General features: G+C 38.0%; 1 protein-coding gene across 2 annotated transcripts in view; it reads left to right on the top strand.

Annotated features, from left to right (window-relative positions):
• ANO2 (anoctamin 2) overlaps window positions 1-23,700 on the top strand; it is a 203,059-nt gene that overhangs the window by 86,205 nt on the left and 93,154 nt on the right. For both annotated transcript variants that reach the window (XM_074872043.1, XM_074872042.1), the window contains exons 12-14: window positions 723-883; window positions 4,694-4,776; window positions 18,959-19,042. In XM_074872043.1, the coding sequence (XP_074728144.1) occupies window positions 723-883; window positions 4,694-4,776; window positions 18,959-19,042 (328 nt within the window). The remainder of the gene's footprint in view (window positions 1-722; window positions 884-4,693; window positions 4,777-18,958; window positions 19,043-23,700) is intronic.

Raw genomic sequence — 23,700 nt, 5'->3', positions numbered from 1 at the left:
AGCAGGTGGTGGTCCAGATGAAAATTGGTGTTAAAGCCCTAGGCTGGGAAAACAACCATTGCTTTTATAAATACCTCACACATAAAATGCAGGGTAGAGGTGAATCTCAAAGAAAATGTTGTGAAATATAACAACCTTGCTAAGAATGAGACTCTTGGCTGGTGTAAGTCTTTTAAATTCAGTACACGTATGTCAGTTTGTACCAAAACTTAATATATCTTGCAAATGGTGTTGCAGAGTTATTCTGTCTGTGACACAGACCAGCCAACGTGCCTGGGTGCTGGGTCTAGCTTTTATGCAGACTTACATGGCCAGCCCTGATACACAAAGCAGCATGGCATTTGGCATGAATTTTTGTGCCACCGTGTTAAAAATGTGTGTTTTGTCAAGGGCACAGAATTTCCTTTATGGCCACTTCAGAATTCTTTTTCATGAATTTAAATCTGATATGTATCAAATCATATAACTGACTGTAGAGATGACAAATTTCACTTTGACTATGTTTTATTTTCTTTTAACCTCAGCCTTCAGTGATGCAGTCTTCACTAATTCACTAATATAGTGTAGTGATTAGATTGGTTGTTGGGTTTTGCTGTTGGTAAGGTGCCTATAAGTATTTTAATATTCCAGCCCATGGCAATGTGCCTTGAAGGAACACACAGCTTCTGTTTTCTGCAAGTGCAAGCCACATATCTAAGAATTTGTGCACTTGTCATCCACAGTAAAGAAATGTGCGACCAACGCAATGCCTTCACCATGTGCCCCCTGTGTGACAAGTTCTGTGATTACTGGAACCTCAGTTCTGCTTGTGCTACCGCTCGAGCTAGCCACTTATTTGACAACCCTGGCACAGTCTTTTTCTCCATCTTTATGGCTGTTTGGGGTGAGTATTGCTTTGCATGTTAACAGTGTCGCTTGATCTTTGGACCCCTGACAGAAGTGAAAGCTGCGATGCACAGTATTAGAACATGGAGTAGCCTTACATATAATAAAGTGCTATTAGACTGAATGTGATATCTGTGTCTTTAAGAACCTGGCAAGGCCAGCTCAGAAGGCCAGTGAGGAGCTGTTTGTGCTGAGACTGGAGAAAGCAGTATTACAAGGCTTTCCGCTGTCAACAGCAAGCTTTGGAATAAATGGAGAGGAGTTGGGTTGATCAAGGAAGAAAAATGTGTCTTTTCTCCCTCTACTGCCTTGTTTAATGGCACTTCCAATCTTTGCCATGTTTTTCTTCATTTTTCTTCATTTTCTATCAACATAGCAAGTCCCTTTAACACCTTCTGCATTTGGGGCCAGAATGTATTTGGGGATTGGTATGGTGTAGGCACCTGAAAGAGTTTAATTTAAGCACAGAATGCACTTCTATGTGGGACAACTTTGTAGCATAGTTTTATCAAAACTTTATGGGATTCCAAGAACAATGAGACTATTATTGTTTTAATTGTAATATGTTCTAAAGTATTCTATTTAAACAATCTTGGTTTTCTTTAACGGCAAATATGCCCCGTCTCACTGAGGATATCATAACATGTCATAAACACTTAATGAATGCATTGTAGTGTTATTGTTTCTGGCCTCACCTCTGCCCTGAAAAGTGTGTGTACTGTGCTTGCTGGCATTATGCCCTCATTCACTCTAGATCTTGCCTATTGTGAAAGTTTAAGGTGTTATTGCTACTGTAAAATGATTTTTTATTTCCCTATTCATTGTTCACACAATGAAATTTTCATCTTAATATGAAATTGAGCAAATATATTATTGCATTATAACCATCCCTCAGCAATCAGTGTGTTATACTTTGCAACCCTATTAAAATTTTACAGCTTGTTTTAGAAATGACTGATTAGTAGCTTGGTGTTGGATATGGATAGCATAGGGTTTTTAAGGAACTTGCAGACAGAACAGGTCAAGGAAGTAAGAAGTTTTTGTTTATCAGTTCCTGGAAACCCTTCAGCAGAAGTTAGAGAATATGTAAGCACCATGACTGAGAGAAATGACAAAAGGTGATGAATTTGTAGACTCTCACAATGACTTACTTTCCTACTTCAGATTGCTGCCAATTACAGAGTAGGCTGGCAGATAAGGTGTCACAGTTTACCTGCTGCCATGAAGTGTGCAGTGCAGTGTCTTGTCCAAGTTTCAGCGTAGCTGTTTGGACAGCATGTGTATGAATGACAATTCATTTACCCTTTCAGAGGTAAATAGTATTTTCCTGACAGAGAATCTGTGTTGTGTACTTGTGTCCATGCAAATGATCTTTTCCATGCAGCCTCATTCAAAACAATTCTATTTTAGTATCAGCAATGCAACGTGCAAAGCAAAAAGTTGATATATCCTTGCACTAAGATAAATTAGTAGAATCTGTAAAGGAACAGAAAGGAACAAAAAGTTCCATATGCATTGCTTTTAAAAAAAGGCATGTAAGAATAACAAAATTCTTTCTGAGCTGTAGCCCCCCTCCAAAAAATTTTTCTCACAGATTGGAAAAGTCTGTTCTTGGGACCATGATAACTGAGCTTGTCAGTACAAGAAAATACAGCCGTCATATACAAAGAACAGCAAAGTGAAATAAAGTATCCTTTACTAACTCTGACCAGCTTGCCTATTAAGTATTAGATTACACCAAATTTTGCTGCCTTACTACTAGGAGACTGAACTGGTTATATCTAGAGCTCATTCTGCTGAATGACAGATCTCATTCACACACCTAATCAGCTTGCCTCACAGTATCTTGAGTAAATGTTGCCTGAATGCTTTTTCGTAGGATATGGTATAGTCATGTGGAAACTGGCATGTCTTATGACTTACAATTGTATACTTAAAGGAGCTAAGTATGGTAATTTGAGCTGGCTTCATTTCATGATGGTGTTGGGCACAAGAAGTTTTCATCCTGCTTGCCTTCTCCCATTCTGTAAAGGGCAGATGACTTACTAAGGTTAATATCTTGAAAGGAATCATTATTTTCCTAGATGATCTTGATGTCTCATAAAATATCTTTGTGTTTCCAGCAATGCTGTTTGCAAATGACCATACTCATAACATACGGAGTAATGCCTGGCTAATTGTGCTTAATGTCACTGGTGTTCTGGGATACTGAATTTCAGCTGTCAGATGTGTTTATTAGAAGGGCAGTTGAATACAGTGGGACTGTTCTTCTGCTAGTGTAAGTCGGTGCAAAATTGCTGATTTCAGAACAGCTACTGTGTCTAGCCAAATAAATTCTTACAGAGCTAAATGTGGAACTGACTATTTGAATAGCAGGAAAAAATGGAATGAGTACTAGCACCCTATAAAATAACCAAATGTTTTTGCATTTAGGATATCTGAAAACCCTTGAGTTTTCAAAACATGTTAAATATAGCTTTTATATGTCCTCTCCTCTGTAAGGAAGGACCAGAGATAGCAAATTAATTGCTTAGTGTCTGGATTTACTTTCAGTGTAAAGCCAGTCCTGTGTTTGATTGATATTTATTTCTTGCATTATGGGAGGATACCTGTGCAGAAAATATTTGCAGCTAACTGTTGGAATAGATTCTGTCTTGTAAGAGTTAATTTTAATAGTAGTCTAACTTTTCCCAGTGTTATCTTACAGCTTACACCAAGTGCAGATACAGTCAAAGGATGCTGGATCTAATTCTCCACTGTTGTGTGTCTTGTGGAGCTATCTACAAGATGTTCAAAGTGATGTAAATACTGCTGTGATCTAACAGTGTTTTTACAACCCCCTTTTCACCAACTGAAAAGGTGAAGTGAAGCATAAGAAAATGGAAAACAGTGCTCACAGTTGTTTATAGGTATAGCTTTTACTAGTATAGTGTGTGGTTTTAGTTGGTATATACTGGTTTAGTATTGATATAGTCATCTGAAAATAGGTGTCCACAATCAAGTGTAAGAAGTGCTATTTCTAATAAATTCGTAAGTCCATAAATCATGAGCAGCTAGGCAAAGGGTTATTTAGAGGAAACAGCAATTATGAGAGGAAGGACAGGAGACTTAAATAAGAGACAACAATACAACATGTGTTTCTTCATATTAATTAAAAAGGAAAAGCAGGAGGCTGAACTACTGGCCAGTCCTTTAGAACAAAATCACTGTGTCTATGCAGGACAAAAATGTTCAACTGTACCACTATAATATATTTCAAAAGAACATTATATTCTACTTATTACTGATGGTCTTAGTTTACATATAGGCATCGATGATTTATTTCAGTAGCAGGCTACACCTACCTTCTCCACGTGTTTCCAACTGATTAGAAACACTGAAACAGCAAAATCTGTTTGGTCAGTTGCAGTGTTACAGATTAATATTTAGACATAGATTTTGTTTCATTATATGCTTTGTACTCATGATTTATAGAATAACGCATAGTAAATTAAGAGAGATAATGTTCTTGGGGTGAGTATCAGCTGGTATGGGTTCAGTTCCAATCTCTGACAAGAATTTACTGGTGCCTTTGGGCAATCCATGTTGTATCTTTCTGTATTTTATTTGTAAAGACGCAGTAATTATTGTTTTTATGCTTTGCTTGTGTTCTTTCATTAAAATTGGGCCTGGGGCTGTTAGTGCTTACTTGTAAAAGACCTAGCATAACGGGATTCAAATATCAGTTGGGGCTTATAAGTAACACAAATATTCCCCATAGTGCATTGGATTTATAAATGTAAATTTTTTTTTTTTTTTTTTTTTAAAGCTACTATGTTCCTTGAACAATGGAAACGTTTGCAGATGAGATTGAATTACTCCTGGGATCTAACTGGACTGGAAGAAGAAGAAGTAAGTTTTCCTCTCCCTGTGTTAATTTACTGTATAAATTATTCTATATCTGAAGATATGCATTGATATTTAGAGTTTTCATGAGCATTCTCCAGCCCAATGCAGCTCATAGCTATGTTTTTCTCAATGACTATAACTGATAGAGTTTTGAGTTCCAATGTGTCATTAATCATCACCTATATCTTACTAGTCAGCACTCTAATTTTAATAATTAATGTTGAAAAGGATTATAAGATAACAGCTGATCATTCTTTGCTGAGAATACCCATATACCATTGTACAGAGTGCAGGAACAGAATGTTACAGAATAAATACTTTGTTATATATAACAAAAATTCTCTGTGATGATGTTTGTAACATGTCAGGGTAACATAAATAATATCTGCATGCAGGTCTGTGCTGCATCTATGATGTCTTAAGTACACATCCTGAGCTCTGCGTACCCACCCACAGGGCTGTTGCAAACAACAAATGGGGTTGGTTTCCTGAGAACAATTTTTCAGTGCTTTGCAATGAGCCCATGGGGCTTATAACTGTACCTGAACTGACTGAAAAGTGAGACATACTTTCTTATTAGTATTTACAAAATCCCTAAATTTGATTTTAGTTCTGTTCTTAGGCATTGTTTCAAATGTCATGGCCTATGATCTGTTTAAATTACCGACTCTTGCCAGAGACTAATTTCTAACTCTGACTAAAGAGAGTACGGTTAGTAGCTGTAAATATCATACTAAGAACAGGTAGAATTTGGTACACATCCCCTAACAATAGATGTCAATGTATCTCTAAAACAGGGTCATATTCAGTAATTCAGAATTGCAGCAATTAGATTCTCTTTTACTGTTAATAATGAGCCAAGTACCTGTATGAAAAAATTCAGTGTGTCTTGCTCTCTTCATTGACTTAAATAAAATGTGTTCAGGTTCCTGGAAGGTGAGTTGTAGGCCTGCCTTGGTTTGATGGGAGGATTCAAATCCATTTCTTCATGTTGCAGCACAGTTCCTTAAACATCAAGACCACATACAAGCCTCCAGCCCTGCTACTTGAGTTCAGCTCAAACAGGATGTAGAGTGCAAATATCCTAGAAGTAAGCTGAATCATGATCTTCATGATGTAGCATGGTGATAATGTTATTCTGCTTTTGTCTATTCCTCAGATAAAAATCATTGGATAAAATGAAAAAATAACCCTGAGAACAGACAGCAGACTCCAGTATTCACTTATTCCATCACTATTCCAAAATGCAGCCTTTAGCAATGCCTTTAGTGTAAGGGAGACCTCACAAGCATTCCTTCACTGATGACTTGACTACAACCTCCCCTATTTTGCCTCTGGTTTCTCAGCTTTTTCACTACTCGCTAGCCAGTTATGATGTGGGTGATGCTCACAGTATAACCCAGCACTCACAGTTTGTAAGTTGTGATGCAAACCAAGCGCATCAGCGCATCAGAAATTATTGCTTGTCCTATGTGGAATGTCATAGTGCTCCCTGGGAAAACAACAATTTTGTACTAATTACAGTACAAACTGAGAAGCTGGATAGGAAACTCTTGGCTCTGAAGCATTCTTGATGAATCCACCAGATTTTACTGAATTTCAAGTTCATCACTTGCAGCACAAAATCCTAAGGTTTAGCTCAATATTTGCAAAATGCTGTGAAAGAATCTATAGATTTGTGAGGTCCTGTGTTGAAGAGCTCTGAAGTGGTAGAAGTTTGTGGACAGGAACTCTGGGATCAGCAAGAATCCTTTGTTTATGACAAGTGAAGGAGTGCCAGATACATATCAGCACAAGTTGAGGAACTAGGAACGTAGAAACAGAAAAATAAGGCTGGAATGGATCTTGAGGGGCCATCCCTTGTGCACGGTAGGATCAACTCTACTTAAATCATTATTGAGAGATGTTTGTCTAATTTGCTCTTAAATAAATCCAGCAGTGGAGATTTCACTTCCTCCCTAGGCAATCTATTCTAATACTTATCTATCCGTACTGCTAATAAGTTTTTCCCAGTGTCTAACTTAAATCTCCTTGCTAAAGGTTTATTTTTTTTTTGTTGTTCTTTCTTTCAGCGATAAAGAGATTACCCCTGTCCTCTTTTCAGCAAAATTCAACATAATACCATATTTCTCTGCCACCCTTTTTAAAAAATGAACTAGCCTCTGCTTTTTCAGTCTTTGTCCTTAAATAATTTTCTAGATGTCTGTTTATTCTTGTTCCACTCTGGACATTTTCTAGTTGATCCAGCTCTTTCTTGAAGAATAATGCTCAAAATGGAGGTGTCTCTTGTCCTGACATCTTAAGCAAAAAACCATGCACTGTATCATCTTCTGTCAGCTCTTGGTACTTCAGCAAAAATGCAGGTTAGATCAGGTTTTGTTCACATTTTATCCATTAGATTCATAAAGATGAGGATAAATTTGTAAGACAGATACTGGCATCGTGTTTCGGTGGTGATGAAGTCTTTACAAGTGTTGAATATTATGTTGGAAAATTGTGTCTGATCAGGTTAGGCTAGAAGGAACTAGAATTGGAATGCACAGGATCACTTAACAGAGCAAGAAGGAAAGGGACAAGGAAATATTTTGGAAGGTTTAACAGTTTTAAGAATAGATAGGGTTAAGTTATTTATTACTATCAATTTCTTTAGAAAGAGAAGTTACGGAACCAAAACAGGGAGGAAAACAACCATAAAATTTGAAGAGCTGAGAAGTACATTGTGAGAATTATATTGAAATAAATGCCTTCAGTGTAATCTTTGTGGACTCTTGACTATAAAATTTTCAGTAAAATTACTTTCTTTAAACACACTGGGCCAAATCTTTTGCTTCAAAAGAGTCACACGAGAGATTAATTTAGTCCATTTATTTGTAAATATCTTGGCAACAGCAGTCTGAGAAAGCAGACTCCCTAAGGCTTGCTTGCATATTTGCAGCTGGCAGCTGTACAGACTTAGAGGATTTGCGTTTGTACATCTGAAATCTGCAAAAATATTAGGTAGCATTGGGTATTAGACTGTAAAATAGATAATTGTGTTGAATAGCAGTTGAGCAACTGATAACTATATGGGAGAGGGAAAGAAAAGCAACAAACCCACACCAGAACCATGAAAACAGACAAAACCTTGGAGATACCATGAATAAACACTCAAGTGTCATACCACAGACTGTGTTTGTGTAACCCAATCAAACAGGTTGTACACTTGGTTGTTTTTCAGGCTGTGTAATAATAAGGGATATAGCCTTCAATAAAGCAGGGGTAGAGGTGAGACAATCCATACCCTTTTCTACTTGTGAAGGAGCTGGTGAAGAAATACTAAAGGACTCAAAGTGATGATGTGGGTAGTAGAAACTATTGGCCTCCCAAGAATCTTCAGAAATTGTATTTCTAGGACCCAGGCTGTTCCTGCTTTAGGTTTTTTGGGTGGAGGAGATTCTACTTCGTTTTGCCAACAAACCTGTGTAAACTGAAATAGAAATGCAATTATAAAAGATGAAATCTTAGAATCTGGATCAGAACTTGGAAGAATAAATGAAGAGAAAGTCCACACTAACTGAAATGCCAACGAGTGGAGGTCTTGTTATTGTTCAAATAGTTATGCTGTTACACTGTTTCAGTACAACAGAGAGGAACTTAGGTGTCTGTCTTCATTAGAAACATGTTTAGTGAGTTACAATTTTAAGTGAAAATCCTGTGCTCTGTAAAATGTTTGCAAACTCTGATTCCCAAAGTCTCATTCCACCTTTTGCCATTTGATGACTTTAAAAAAAATATTTATTGAATGCCAAAGGGAAGACTATAAGATACCCTGTGGATTATTGCTGAGTTAAGATAAAGTAATAAGGAAGGTAGATTGGGTAAAAGAGAATTAAATAGCAAGTGGACTTGATGACATTAAATATGTTTACAGATACATCCCATTCTCTCCTAACTCGATCATGGTTTAACTTGATCTTCTTTACTACATTTTCAAATTTGTTGTGATCTGATTAATTTGATGTTTCACCTTGTTCTCCACCTTGCAATTTATAGGAGCAGACTCCTTTTCTGGAGTTCTAATAGTGTCTACTAAAACAATCAGTATAAGACATTTGTGTTTGCATGAAAAGTGGAGGAGTGAAAAGCAGACTAATAAAATAACTGTATTCACAGCTTAGTCATCTTGGGGAAAAGGTGGTCAGTAATGTTAGAAGGGGTATGTGTAACTACAAAACTTTGTGTTGTCTCAGATCTCTCCTTTCACCCTCACTGCATCCTCAGGTTTCTTGTGCCAATGACATCTTTGGTTTGGGTTATTTTCCCCAGATGCGTTATCTCACATTTTCCCCATGCCTATTCTGATTTTCCTGTTGGGTCCATGTTTCCAAATATTTTTGATCTCTTTGGTTTTTTACTAACTTTTCTTGGGTTTTGTCACTCCTAGTGAATCTTCTGTCACCTTCATTAAATTACTGTTAGCACTAATTATTTAATGATCCTAGGATAGCCTGGATCTTCTGAACAAGTCCTTTCAACATTAGATCTAAGTGCTATGTTTAGGAGGATGAGAGTTTTATTAGGATAGTTGGGGAAGGAAGGTTGAAAAATGGATGTTATTCCTCATGCCTTAGAGGAAACTATTTAGTGCCAGCTGTTGCTCCATTAAAGAATTACACTTTAAACATGTTTTAGTTTTTAAACTATAAGAACCAAAGCAGGGGATAGTTTCTTTGCTCGCCAAGGAGTTGGTAAAGATATATGATCACATTCTTTTCAGTCCAAGACTGTTGATCTAGAGATGTGCTACAACATGCTATGTTCTAGTTAATTTTCCTTTTATTTCTCTTCTACCAAACATATCAACATGTTTTCATTTCTTTTCTTTTATTCCTTTTTCATGATAATGACCTCCTGTGCCCTTTCCAGAACTGAATTGTCTACAAACCTCAAAGCTGTTTGATTCCTTATAGGTAGCTTTGATTCCTCAGGGTGTTGTGATGGGCCACTCAAAGGCTGGGTCACCCTGGGGTGACATGAGTTCTCTCGTCCTGTAGACTCCTGAGTTCAGAGAGGAGACTCACGTCTTCACGTTCTCTGGTGTAGGCGCAGAGTTGGGCAGTTGCTTGGAGTGTGAAGCTATGGAGGAGGAGCTGGAATGAGCTCTTTCAGCCTGTGCAGCACATCTCTCTGCTGTGGTTGTTGTTGCCCAGAGCATGGTCATGACATGGATGATGGAAAACAGGAGCTATTAGTAGAAGAAAGGAACAACAGGGAGGAAATTCCTGTTTTCTAATAGTTCTCTGCCTTGACTCACTGCATCCCATGTCTTTATCCAGCACTGCCCCTCTAGGAACAGGAATAATCTCTAGGCCTTTCCTTCTTCCTCTCCTCCTCCCCAGTGACCCAGGAGATCCAGGTAGGTAAGCAGGTTTGCCAGCGATGTGCTTCTTGCAGAACAGGCAAGATATGGAGTGAGGGTAACATATCTGTACTACAAGGGAGCATTTTTTCTGAGGGAGACAGGTATGAAGTGGAAAGAGACCTTCTCCTCTCCCAGAGTCTCACAAACCCTGTCTGCATTTTTCAGGTCCCCCAAAGTCACAGTACCCCCTTTCCTAGCTCTCTCATACAAAGGTCTCTTAGGCGCCATTGTTTTTTCCCAGCCCCTTTTTCCCTCCCCTCTGTCCTCCTCTGCTGCACCTAACAAAATCAGTTTTCCTGTGCGTTGAAGGTGTCTTGGGCTGATTCAGTATTAGGTAAATTAGACATGCTGACAGCTTCCAAGATTAACCTGCTATTGGTGTTAACAAGGAGATCAGAATCTGGTCCTAGTTCATGTGGTTGCTCCAGGAACCTCAGCACCACATCATTATGTATTCTCTTGTGTGAAAAAAGAACTTTCTCTTTAAGAAAGTGAGGTTTTTTATTTTAAATTTAAAATGCATTTACATACTCGTGTGTATGAATGGAGGCTGCCATTGTTTTAATGCCAGCTGCATATCTAAATAATGTGGAAATGAGTTAAGAAACTTACTCAATGAACTAGAATAAAGAGGCCTAAATGTCATTTATTCTTCTCTAAAGTCTTTTATTGATAGGTCATTGATATTTATTCTGTGATTTTTTCCCAAGCAGTGTCATTGACACAGAAAGATTAATCAAGACTAAAATAAGATGAAAGGAGAAGTAACTCTACTATCAATCTGCACAGTGTACTAAACCCAGTGGAATTTATTTCTAAAAGTACTTTTGAACTTGGGAAAAGCTTTTAAAATTTAAGAACAATACTTCATGATATTGTTTAATGACAGCCAAAATTGCCAATTGTTTAAAATTAATGCAGAGTTTCAGAACTCATCATATTTCAGCAGAATTGGTTCCTATTCTTTAGTTTTGCTTTAAGCTTTTTTATTTTGTTTAATTTCCTTCATTTTCACATGCATATGGATGCTTATGAGTAGTGCAAAGCTGTTGCAGATGCATGCTGATGAAAACTTTCCCACGTTACACCTATATCAAATATCTGATTATGTGGTGTGAGACAATGTTTTATTGATACAAGTTTCGAATGGTCTTGCTTTATTGATTACTTTCCAAGAGCACATAACTGTGTGGTTTTTTTCTAGATTCAACCACACCTCTCTGGGTCTGAGCTATAGAAGTAGTTCTAACCCTTGGAAAACATAAACACTTTTTAAAATTCTGAATCTTGACTTCAGATCAGTATAACTCCACTGACTCTTTTCAGATATCATCTTCCTGCTTCCGTCTTACTCTGCTACTTCTACTGCAAAATTAAATTTCTTCTAGGCAGTGTAGAAAGTTTTTGCCATTTTTATGTGTAGGTCTGTGTGAAAAGCTTCTGATCTGTAGCTTGTCTGTTAATAGTTCATTATACAATAATGAAATTCTCAGTATTTCTGAATGTATGCCTATCCCAGCATTTTCAAATATGAGTGTATTAAGGTAGACATCTTAAGCTGAGATTTTCAAAGGACTCTGAAAGTTAAACATCCAGATTCCATTTGCTCTTCCACAGAAGGTGGGTGACCAGCCTCCTTAGACCTAACAGAACAAATGCATCCAAAATGTAAATTCAGGCACCTGAACTATGTGGCACAGTTTCTAGACGAAAATCAAAACACTTCCTTTCTCTTTAATGTGATTCTCTCTTTTCTAAAAATCATGTTTTTGATTAGGTGATTATCTATGGATTTATTCACCTCAGTTTATAAAATTAAGAGGTTAGTAGGGTTTTTGTTTTGTTTTAATGTATTGGCCATGTTATTCTCTGAAGTCTTTGAAAGATCTAGACTCACAGGTTGAAGTTGCATAAAATGCCTTAGTAGTTCACTGATACCACTAGGTAGAGATCCCCTCCTTACTTTCATACTGCTAATTCTAGTGTCTCCTCCACCACCTGAACCCACTGTTTAAACCTGTGGAGAAGTAATTCCAAAAATAAAGTGGACAGTGTTTGTGGTGGAGGGGACCAATTAATTAGATATGTTTTCACATAGTATAATCAGGGTATTGGGCAGGGGAAAAGAAGCACGTGGGTTAGGAAGACCCTTCTAGCTATAGTGAGCCATTAAATCAGCTCCTCTGTAGCATGCAACCTCATTTATAGATTGCAACTGCATAGCAGCTTAAGCCAATCTAACTCCACACTACCGTGGTGCTACTATCCCAGCCATGCAATCTTGTTCTTCCTCTCACATGCATGCTGGCAGATATACAACTGAGTTGTGAACAGTTCAGACAGCTGATACAGCTGAAGGGTTGCTGGAGGCATGAGAGGTAGGAGTTTTTATCCTGCTCATACCATGCAGCTGCATATGCCCTGATGTCAGTGTAAGGACAGAAATGGAAATGTGTGGTTAGTGCAAGGTGAAATCGAGAGCATGGGAGCCCAGCCTTAGTTTGGCTTATGCTGCTGAGAAAATCAAGCCATTAAACTCAAGCCTGAAATATAAAAGCTTTTGACTACAAATTCAATGTTCACGTTTCCTTCAAATAGGTTGTATTCATGAACATTGCTGGCTGTAAATACAGTCATTGGGATATTTATGGAAAACAATTAAAACAGGCACTGGTACGGCTGAAACAAATTAATAAAGACTGATCAAATATTTATGGTCAAAGAGATTTTTAGTTCAGATTAGCTAAAGTGTGTCTTTCTCCACATGTGAGAGGAGCCAATCCTCTAATCTGGATCATGTTTCAATTTGAAAAGTTCACAAAGGTTTGGAAAGACAGTAGTTGGTCAGAATATACACCTTCTGGAACCAGATAATTCTGGATATTATAAAGTGTTTGTTATCTTGACTCTGATATATGTGCTTTAAGATGTTTTAGGAAGTGTACTTTAGAATGCTATATAGAGTCCCATTGTTTTACCTAGTAAGCCAGGTTGCTTGTAAGCCACGGGTTCCAGGTGCACAGAGGCTGTAAGGAAGAGAACTCCAGGGAAATGAAAATTCCAGAAAATATGATAAATAGCCAGTGCTGGGAAAATACTATTTCATAAACAAAAATCTGATCTGATATTACCTGGAAGACTGGGCTATTTATGAGACATCTTTATTAAAATGGGAGAGACTGATAGAGACTTTGAGATCTGGCATGCTAGAAACTTTCTTCCCTTATATTCACTTACCTTTCTAGTAAGTGAAAGACAGGGAAATTAATGATATTTGCATTCTATCAGATAGTTCTATCTATGGGATTGATACAAGTACTATGTTGTAAGCTTGATCTAGAATTCAACTTTGACAGCTACTTCCCACTCAATCATAGATCTAAAATCCGTGACCTCTGACCAGCTGTAATAGGATGAATCTACAAAATGTTTGTCTCTTTTGTGCATCAGTGATCTTCTCTTTTAAACCTCTCTCTAAGTTTCTTAGGATCACTGTGGTGCATAGTGTGTATGACAAGTTCAAGGTCCAGTGTCTCATGATTTTCAGTTTGCTTAGAATTAAAATACCTTATCTTAGTTCGAGGAAACTGTTGATTTCTGACCTTGTTAATTTGTAGGATAATGTATCTTGAGACCATAATGTTATCATTTGTGAAACAGCTATTTTAGATCAGATTTAAAGGATTTTGCACTGTTTATTGTATTTCTTTTTGTGAGAGCTACAAATCTGAAATACATCCAAAGTACACTCAGTCTTAAATATTGACAGAAAAAAATTTCCATAAACATGCTCCCCTAAAGAGTGCCTCCGCAGCCAAGTCTTCCCACTGTTACACATTATCAGACAAAACAAGAAAACAGTGCTCAAGGGGGAAAAAAATCCCTTCTTTAAGAATATTTTTTTGGAGAAGATGTTCTATGCTTCTATAGTGGCAGTGAGGGTCCCAGCCCATGACTACTTGATACTACCATAGGACAACTAAAACAATAGACATAAATAATAATAAAACAGACATTTTAAATTTTCTAGAGTCCAGGTAACATTTTATCTAAGAGCAATAAGATAAGCTGGAAGTTGTTCCACTGGCAATGGGGTGATGCCCCATCTTAATGGGCTAGCATCCAACTTTCCAGCTGGGTTTCTTTATGTTTGTCAGATCATTTGTTTCAGCAATGGCTTACCATGTAGTAGAATAAGTAATTTTAAGCAAAATTTTCAATGCCATAGTTCAAGGGACATCTGGTTTCGCACAATTCCACTTCTTGATGTAGAAGTATTTCAATGGGTTGGATTTTAATTGAATAATGAACAAAAATAATGATGCTAAATTCTGCTATAGTTACCCACAAAATGTGATATCTTGACATTGCAATGTCAGCATTTGTTGTTTGGTCCTAGCTTAAGGGCACTTAAAAATCTGAGGCCATATTTCAAAATTTAATTTTGCAGGTAATCCTCCAAAGCGCTACTACTGTTCTTGCTCAATGGGAGCAAACAAAGACAATCTATCTATCTGGCAAATATATTTCCATAATATGCCTTATGGGTTCTTGTGTTTTAACCACTTCAGTTTTATGTTGCTTTAGAAACCTTTGATAGTTGAGTTCCTATGTACTTGTTCAGTGGCTTTTGTCTTTTAACATCCCTAAACTTGTAATAATGTTAGATGACTTATCCAAGCTTTTGTTTTAATTTTACATAAATGAAGTTTATTGTGCAAGGGATCTAGACTGAAAAGATTGTGAACATCTACCAGTGATCCCTTCATATGTACTGAGATGTAAAAGTACTTTTCCTTGGATGAGCATCCCATTATTAGGACGTTCTAAACAGATCATTAGTGTGAATGACAGTCTGTTCCTTAGACTTCTCCCCCTGCCACCCACTGTGTCATCATCATAAGAGAAAGAGGGTTTTAGTCCTTGATTTGTAATAATTAACCCTCTTGCAGCAGAGAACAGCTGGGCTCTCTGTTCTGTTCATTCCAAGTTTCCATCTTGATTTGGGGCAGCAGCTGGATCATTCCAGTTTTCATTTGTAGAAACCTTCCTTCCCACCAGTGTGCACTGCTTTGCTGCTCTACTTATGTTCGGCATATTAGCTTATCCTAATATGTTCAATGAATTCGCCATGTTTCTTTGACTTTTCTTAAAATGTAAAAATGAAGCAGTAGCTTGTCTTATTTTTTTGCCGGTAACTCTTTTGGTCTGTTAATCTGGAATAGTTTCTAAGGTTCTATTTTATTTTAGCAATCCAGATGTGTTTGTCATGCATGCTTTGTAAAATTCCATTATCACTTTCTTCCTAAATCAAGGAGAATCAAAGAGAGATTGGTTCACATATATTCTTATCAAACTGGATCATTACCTACACAGCCTTAATTTGTAATGTATAGTGGATACACATGTTGCATGTTTGAGGCAAATCCTGGAGAGTGTTCTCAGGGAAAATTCTCACTGACGTCAATATGAGTTTTGTCTGAGTAAAAATTTCATGATTTGGCTCTTTGTTTTCAGGATGGGAATTATCGTTTTCTACTCTGAGCACTCATTTGGCCTCAAAGTACCTTGGCTCACATGGTTTTCAATAAGTGTCTGGCAGCTGTACTGGCAAACTTCCAGTATTGTGGGATTCATATTTATCCCTACATGGACATTTGGCCTTCTTCAAGTCATCACAACTATTTCTAGCTTATTGTCCTAAGTGAAGAACTCTTCTCATTTTCAGACAAATAATTGATTCTGAATCACATTCTTTTTACATCGGAGTGGAATTGTTCCTTCACATCCATCTATATATGATCAGGATCAAATATCTCTAAATCTGTACTGTAAAGAAATGTTTCATGCAATATACTCCTAAAAAGAATATACAGATACATGCATTCCGTGAAGTGTTGTGGTCTGTTCAGTCAAGGGTAAGATGACTTGGCAGATTCAGTGAAGACAGATCAACTAATTTTCCAATCCAGATGTAGGTGTATGAAATGCAGTTAAAAGGACATTGAATTGTCTTACGAGGAAAACTAAACATAACTTGACCAAATTTGAACAGAATATGTACTCAAAGCAAAACTGCCAATATCAAAAAAGTAAGTTACAGTACAATGTTTTGCTTGGCATTTTATTTTCTCACCCTGTTTCCTTTCAAGCCAATTTTGAAAAGTTGTTCTGAACTCTGGCAGCTGCCCCTGGTGTCCCAGAATGCTTTGCTTAGCAGAAAATAAAAAAGGAAGAAAGCCAATTCAGTTCTGCAGGTGCTCTCATAATGTGATTAGATCTGTTTCTTACAGCTTCATTTATCTCATTTCCCTACTTTCATCAAGCTGTCTCCTCTCATGTAGCCATCCATGCCTGATGCCTTCATCCTTCCTTCATTTAAGTCTAAAGATGTTTCTTCCATCTGACCTCTGAACCTTATCAAAGGAAGCGTGATACAAATTAATGCAAATCAACAAGCTAGTGAAAACTTACAAAACATGAAGATATGTGCATTGACCACATCTTTAAACATTTTTTGTTGTATCTTTGTTTTTCCTTTCCCCATCCCGCTCACCACCCTTTCTGGTGCTAATCAGCTTTAGTAATGTCAAAGATTACCCATGCCTCATGCTTTCTTGGAGTTCCACATAGAGCACTTTTTAAGGAATAACAACAGTAACCCTTGTGACAAGAAGTGCTATAGTGATTCCTGAACTTCATTCATTGTGGTATTGATTTTTATGTGAGGCATAAGTAACGTGAAAGAAGTCTGTGATGCAAAGTGTCGCACTTGCACCCGTAGAACATGTTTTATTAATTTGAATAGTACATAAAATTACAAGTATAAAACAATCTGTCATGCTAGCAGTTTCATTATATTTGTTTGGTATGGAATCATAGTGCTAGAGTCTCAGGGGCATAGCGGTACTTGAGCTTTAGAGAAAAAAAGTTCCTTCAAGTCTCCCAGGTTAGTACCAGACTCCCTGGGAGCAGTAGAACGCACGTACCATTTGTGGGACTGCCTTTAGGGCAGACATACATATGACTTGTTCATAGAGTTCAAAAAGATATGGAAATATTAATTTAAGGCAGTTATTTAAATGGTAGTGTGCTCACGTTTCTGTTCAATATGCCAGGAAAATCTCATCATCAGGATAAAAAAAATACATTGGAAGTCTCACTGTGTCTATATAGTGGTGTGCAACAGAGAATGCTCAAGATGGTGTCTTGATGTAGTGAGAATATTACAAATAACAGAAAAGAGACAGCACATGTATCCCCCAAGGAAGACTGCTGAAGTTCCATGCAACCCCCCTTCTATTGTCCATGAGGATCAATTAATTTTTTTAAAATGTTTTTTATTCTCTTCATGGCTATCAGATTCATCAAAAAGTGTTAGTAAGTCGATTTGGTGACTGGGCTAATAAGCATATATTCTAATTATAGTAAGGATAGATGGTAAGAGCAATGCCATAGGAATAGCCTTTTTGTGGGAGGCATCAAATCCAAATTCCAGGCTCTGAATGAACTCAGAACTTGGCAGGAATGAGGACATACATGGCATTTGTCTTTTTTATGAGCTGCTCTCTTTAAAATTGTTGTAAGTTTGTGCTACCATGCTTAATTTATGCTCTAATTAGGAAAAGAAAAATATAATTTGCAAGCAAACCTTGAAAGGTTATTGATAGGGGAAACTGGACCAGATGCAACAGCCTAAGAGAGGTGAGGCAGCCACAGCTCCATGCCCCGGGTCCAACCTGTAGTGAGGTGAAGCATGTATTCCCAATAGACATACGTACACAGAGCACACATATACACCATATATATGCATATATACATGGCTAGCCACACAGATTACACAGACAGAAACACACAGCAGGCACAAAACCACAGACAGCACAACGGCCTCATCCTGCTCCTCTCCCAGGCTGAGCAGGATGGAGGTCTGCTAGTGAGAATATATTTATGCATATATGTACAATGTGGATCCCCCCAGCAGCTGGGCTCAATCAGTCTGCCCAGTAGCTGCCCCTGGGCCCCAGTCCCCCCAGTTGCTGGCACCCAGAGGTACAAGCCTGCAACACTACAGCCTCTCTCCAGTTGCTCACTTACAGATATATCTTGCTCCCCAAGAGCTGGCTGGGACTTGTCTGGTCCCTCAGCTGCCAACCCACACTGGTCTTGATCTTGAGGACACACAAACACACAGACACACTTCAGTGTGAGTGTGGGTCCAGCTGATTGCACTCCCAGACACCCCAGACCCTGTGGTCTCTCTGACAGTTGGCTGGGACTCCCCTGGTTGTCCTGATAGCCAACTCCACTGTGGTCTCATCCTTAGTGACTCACACCTCCCTGGCTCCCAGGCACTTCACCTACTTCAGCTTGATCTCCACTAGCACTTACGTACCCAGTTTCACACCTGCACTTGCTCCAGTTGTTGGTGGTCAGAACCCCAGACAGACCAGCAAACTATTTACATGTGACCAGCCTTTTTCATCCCCTCATCCCTCTATTTTTTCACAGTTGTTCCTCCCCAAGTGACCTAGATCTCTGCTTTCCCCAACTTTGGTTTCTCCCCTAAGCATCCCACAATAAGTCCTGTACAATCCTTAAACACTCTTCCCCTGCATCCCATAATGTATCCCATACCTCTAGGCAGTGATCCCCCTAGTCCAAAAGCTGCTGTGATGTTGAATCATCTTGATGGCTTGGATTGTGGATAAGTGACCAGAACTTTTCTTTTTTTTTTCTTTTCTCTTAATCATAATCACACATTTGGTTGCTTTTTTCCTTTTTCAGGAGCATCCCAGACCAGAGTATGAAATCAAACTGCTGCAGAAAAAGCTGAAACATAAAAACATCACAGCGGAAAATTCAAATGAAGTAAGATGCAACTTACTCTTTTCACTTATATTGGATTTGTGTTTTGTTACATTGGGATTATCTTTTTTTTTTTTTTTCTGTCTCTGATGGATAGTTTGCAAAAGGCACGTTTGGTGCTCTCAATCAGCCTTGTAAGCTGCTTGCTAGGGGTCTGGTGTTATGCAGCCCTGCAGTGCCATTGAAAGGCTTTGAGGTCATCACTTTACTAGCTCTGCCAAGTAAAGCAATTTGTATAGGAATATAGCTGACAGGTGGTTCAGCATCTAATCTGTAGAGTGATGAATGATTAGTAAGATAATCACCGCAAGAATTGTTATAGCAATGACCTAGAATTTCAGTACTTTGTGGACAGTAGAGAAAACAGCTTTTATTACAGTGATTTCATTTGCATAGGTAACATTGGCATCTTTAGTCATGTTGCAGTTACACAGTTGTGCAGTTTTGGTAACATTTCCAGTATAAATGAAAAATAATTGGTATATCATTTTCAGATTGAAGTGTGTTTAAGCTTTCTATGGCTATTTCAAACCTAAGAACAAGCACTTTTTTTCCCCACTCTCCTCTTGTAAAATGCTGGTTGAGGCCTATTTCCTAAGCACTCATAAGTCATAAGTAGACCTCATCACCCTCTACAATTCCCTGAAAGGAGGTTGCAGAGAGCTGGGGATGAGTCTCTTTAACCAAGTAATAAGTGATAGGAGAAGAAGGAATGGCCTCAAATTGTGCCAGGGAAGGTTTAGACTGGATATTAGGAAGTATTTATTTACAGAATGGGTTGTTAGGTGTTGGAATGGGCTGCCCAGGGAGGTGGTGGAGTCCCCATCCCTGGAGGTGTTCAAGAGGCGGGTTGATATAGCGCTGAGGGACATGGTGTAGTTGGGAACTGTCAGTGCTAGGTTAACGGCTGGACTAGATGATCTTCAAGGTCCTTTCCAACCTAGATGATTCTGTGATTCTGTGACTTTGTCAGTTAGGCTTGGTTAACCATTGCTTATTACATGCATGCCACATGTGCCAGCAAAGCTAAAGCATTCCAAAACTATGTCCAGTTTCCAGGTAGAAGGAAACAGCTTAATTTGTTTAAACATTGAGAACCAGTATCTGAAGTGGAGAATACTCCAGTTTTCATCTGGGTCCAAAAATTTAGCCTTGAAGCTTATCGAAAGAACTTAATTATCCCTTTCTTCTCCTGATCACTGTCGAGATTGTGAAGTGTTTGCAGTGAATCTTTGATCTCAGTGAGACTGCCTTTCACCTGCTGGGTCCAACCAAACTCCACAGAAGACTTGCCCAATACGAGCAGGGACTCTCACATGGCAGTATGGGGAGGTGTTCCCTTACACATTAAACAGTTCTTTGGGCCTTCCAAGTGAGGGATCAAAGACTGCAGAAGACAGATAAAGCAGCTGCTGCTGTTCAGCTTTTTCTGACTTAAAATAAGTGAAATCTGAAAACAAGTCAGTGATTGATGCTGTAGAATATTAGACTTCTGTAGTCATGAGGCAGTGTTAGATAATTATCTTGCTTAAATAAGACACAGAAATCACAGCATTATAAATTAGACATTAATTTAAGGTAAAAGAAAGCAATGAAAAATGCTAAGAGCGTAGGTAGAAAATGAGGAACAACATAAAGGTCCAGCACTATCAAAATTGGAAGAACTCCTTTCAGACATCAAGGGAAAGGCTTTCATAGAATATTTTTTCTCCAATTACTTTTTGTGCCAATGTAGATGGAAAAATAGCACTCAGAAAGAAAATACTTGTTTCAAGTTTTTGGGGTATCTGTATGCAGACTTTCTCCTATGTCCTCATAGGAAACAAAATCCTATTTTGGAAATTGATGTAGGCATTTTGAACTGCAAAACTCCTGATTTTTGGTGATATCTAATTCTGAAGTAATTTTGAAAAAAAAAAAAAATTAGTGCATTAAGTCATTTGAGTATTTTCTGGAAATTTTTCCCATAGTCATCTCAATCTCTTTTTTAAACTTCATTAAAATTTAAAGTACTTCGACATTTGCCATCAAACAGTTACTCATAGGGAGCAAACAGTTTTTTATATGGCAGAACATTTCATTTGGGTTGATTAAGATAAATTTCTAATAAATGCACTCATCCTGCAACATACGGACTACTATGTCTCCCCAAATTACTGAGATATATTTCAAACCTCTGAGCGGTTTTCCATCAGTCAACATTTTGCTTACTTAATTCTGTCACAATCACTTTTTTGATTTCCCTCAAATTCTTTCCAGCAAGCAGAACATTAGTCTGGGTTTGGAAGATGTGTTGCTCAGTGGTTTGTACCTTGATGTCTTATGAAATTATAAGGGCATGACATGTTTGTGTGAGACCTGCTGAAGAGGAAAAAGATCAGTTCGTTAATTAACTGTTGTGTTTAATATAACTGTGGAAATGTACCACTACATTTTGCTTTGGAAGTTCCTGAAAAGTTAGACATTAAAATTGATGAGTATTTAAGACTGCAATAGTTCTTCTGCCTAATTTTTAGAGGTTTTAATCTTTTCTTTTTCCTCCTTCAGACAGCTGTATGTTATGCTCATTGCAAGACCACTAGCTCAGGACCTTTTGCATGGCAGGTTAATATTAAGGAACAGGTTTCTGTGAGGTCTCTGGCTCAGTACTTCTGTCTTGTTGGGTCAAAGCCAGGGTACAGGACTTCGTCATATTAATAGTGCAGATCTAGTGTTTGGACAGGCATCAAAGCAGAGGTCTCTCTGTAGTTAAAGATTCGGCCCTCCTAATTTCTTGGTTTTGTATGAATAAGCAGATGCCTGTGAGGTCTCAGTCTCATCATATCTTGGTTGACAGTCTGTCATGGCATAAGTTTCTGTGAAGTTCTTGCCTGAGTATTTTTAGCTAACTAGTCTAATCTAGCATATCTTTTGGGTGTAGCTGGTCAACAACTGTAGTGTGGTGTGTTGATATCAAAGGACAGGCTCTGGCATCACTGCCTAAAACTTCTCATTACTTATCTAATATGAAGTCAGAAGTCTCCAGTTCAGCAGCTGTGACTTGTTGGGATAGAAATGATGCCAAAGCTGCAGCTATTGTGAGAATACTGATTTAGAGCTTATTGGAAGGCATATATTTCTATAAAATTGGCTTGTTTCCAGTATGTTAATTCCTCTGTTCCGGTGAGGATGTGACTAGTTTTATGGCAAGAAACTGAGCTTTTATGTGGAAATCTCTGTGTACGATGCATTTTTTTTTTTTTCTTGCCTTATTCCAACCAGGAGTCCTTGTGAAGCTAATTGGATTATTTTTGCAATGAAAGGATAGGGGTTTGGTTATGGGCTGGTTTTGTGATTGCAGAAGATAATTGACACCACTTACTGTCTTAAATGATAGCTTGAGAATACTTGTTAAGAGGAAACCTGCTTCAACATACAGGTTTCCTTGTCCGCTGTTGAAGTCATTAACTTTAATGAGTGTGGAAGATGCCCAGCACCTGTCAGGGCCAGTAAACATATGAGTCACTCTACTCAGGCAACAAATTCCAAATCACCTTGATGAGACTGGCAGTAGAAAGTATTACAGATCTAATGTATTACTTGCCCAGTGGGGTTTGTGTTATAGGATACGGCTTTCATACAAATATTACTTAGGGTATTTAGGCTACCGTAATGAACAAAGAACAAAATTTTAGCCTACACCACCCTGTGTGGTTCAGGCTGTTTTAAAAAATATTTTATTGGTTATTTTGAGAGTGGGAAAGAAACTGTGAGGGCTCAGAGCACTTCACAAAAGATTGGTGTGAAGTTACTCTTGCATTAACACACCTAGGTTCTACTATTTCAGTAGCAAATTCATTTAAAGCTAAAGGAGTCAAAAAATGTACATGAAATGCCTCAGGTTAGGTGACAAATGCATAAACAGATAGTCCTTATAATTTATGACATTAGTTTAGAAAAATGGTGAGTTTTAAGGGACTGATTCTGGAAACCTGCAATGATGTGGTTTATAATCAGTAGCACTATTTGATTCTTTGTGGTCACATAAATAAAGGCTTGCAACATAGAACTTCTTGATTCATGTACATTAAAAGGCTTCTTTATCCTTGCAACAGAGATGGAGGCTTATGTGTGCATGTATGAATGCATGTGTCTGATAAAACATTCATGCAAATACGGCAGATGCAACTTTTGTAACAGAGCCATTCATATTATTTTTGTTCTTGTTTAATGCACTGTAACATGGAAGATGTGGATAGAAATATTTAACGAATTGGGTAAAGCTACTGTATCTGCAGAATGTTAACTATAAAAGGTGTTTAATAGTTGTAATCTTCTGACAGGTTGTTCCTCTCTCTGTGCAATAATAATGTTGTCAACGGAAATACATGCAGGTCAGGAAATGAAGATTGGTCTTGTGCCTGAAAACATGCAGATGAGGCTAGATCCAACTCTCGCTGGGGCTGATGGAAAGAAAGCCTTCCAGTCATTTCTGGGAGAGATGGATCCGGCCCTGACTCCTTTTCATTAAATGTCCAGCTGATCTGGCAAACATGACGCAGCATCATATATATTCTTATCTTTCATATTTGGCAGGAAACTGAGTAACTTATTCTACATATTTCTCAAGGAAAATTTTCTTTATAGAAAATTTCTCTTGGCTCATGTCCTTACTTGGAGCA

The sequence above is a fragment of the Strix uralensis genome, chromosome 5 (assembly GCF_047716275.1).
Source record: "Strix uralensis isolate ZFMK-TIS-50842 chromosome 5, bStrUra1, whole genome shotgun sequence".
Taxonomy (NCBI): Eukaryota; Metazoa; Chordata; class Aves; order Strigiformes; family Strigidae; genus Strix; species Strix uralensis.
The sequence above is the reverse complement of the archived record's forward strand: the minus strand, read 5'-3'. Positions and strand labels throughout refer to the sequence as shown.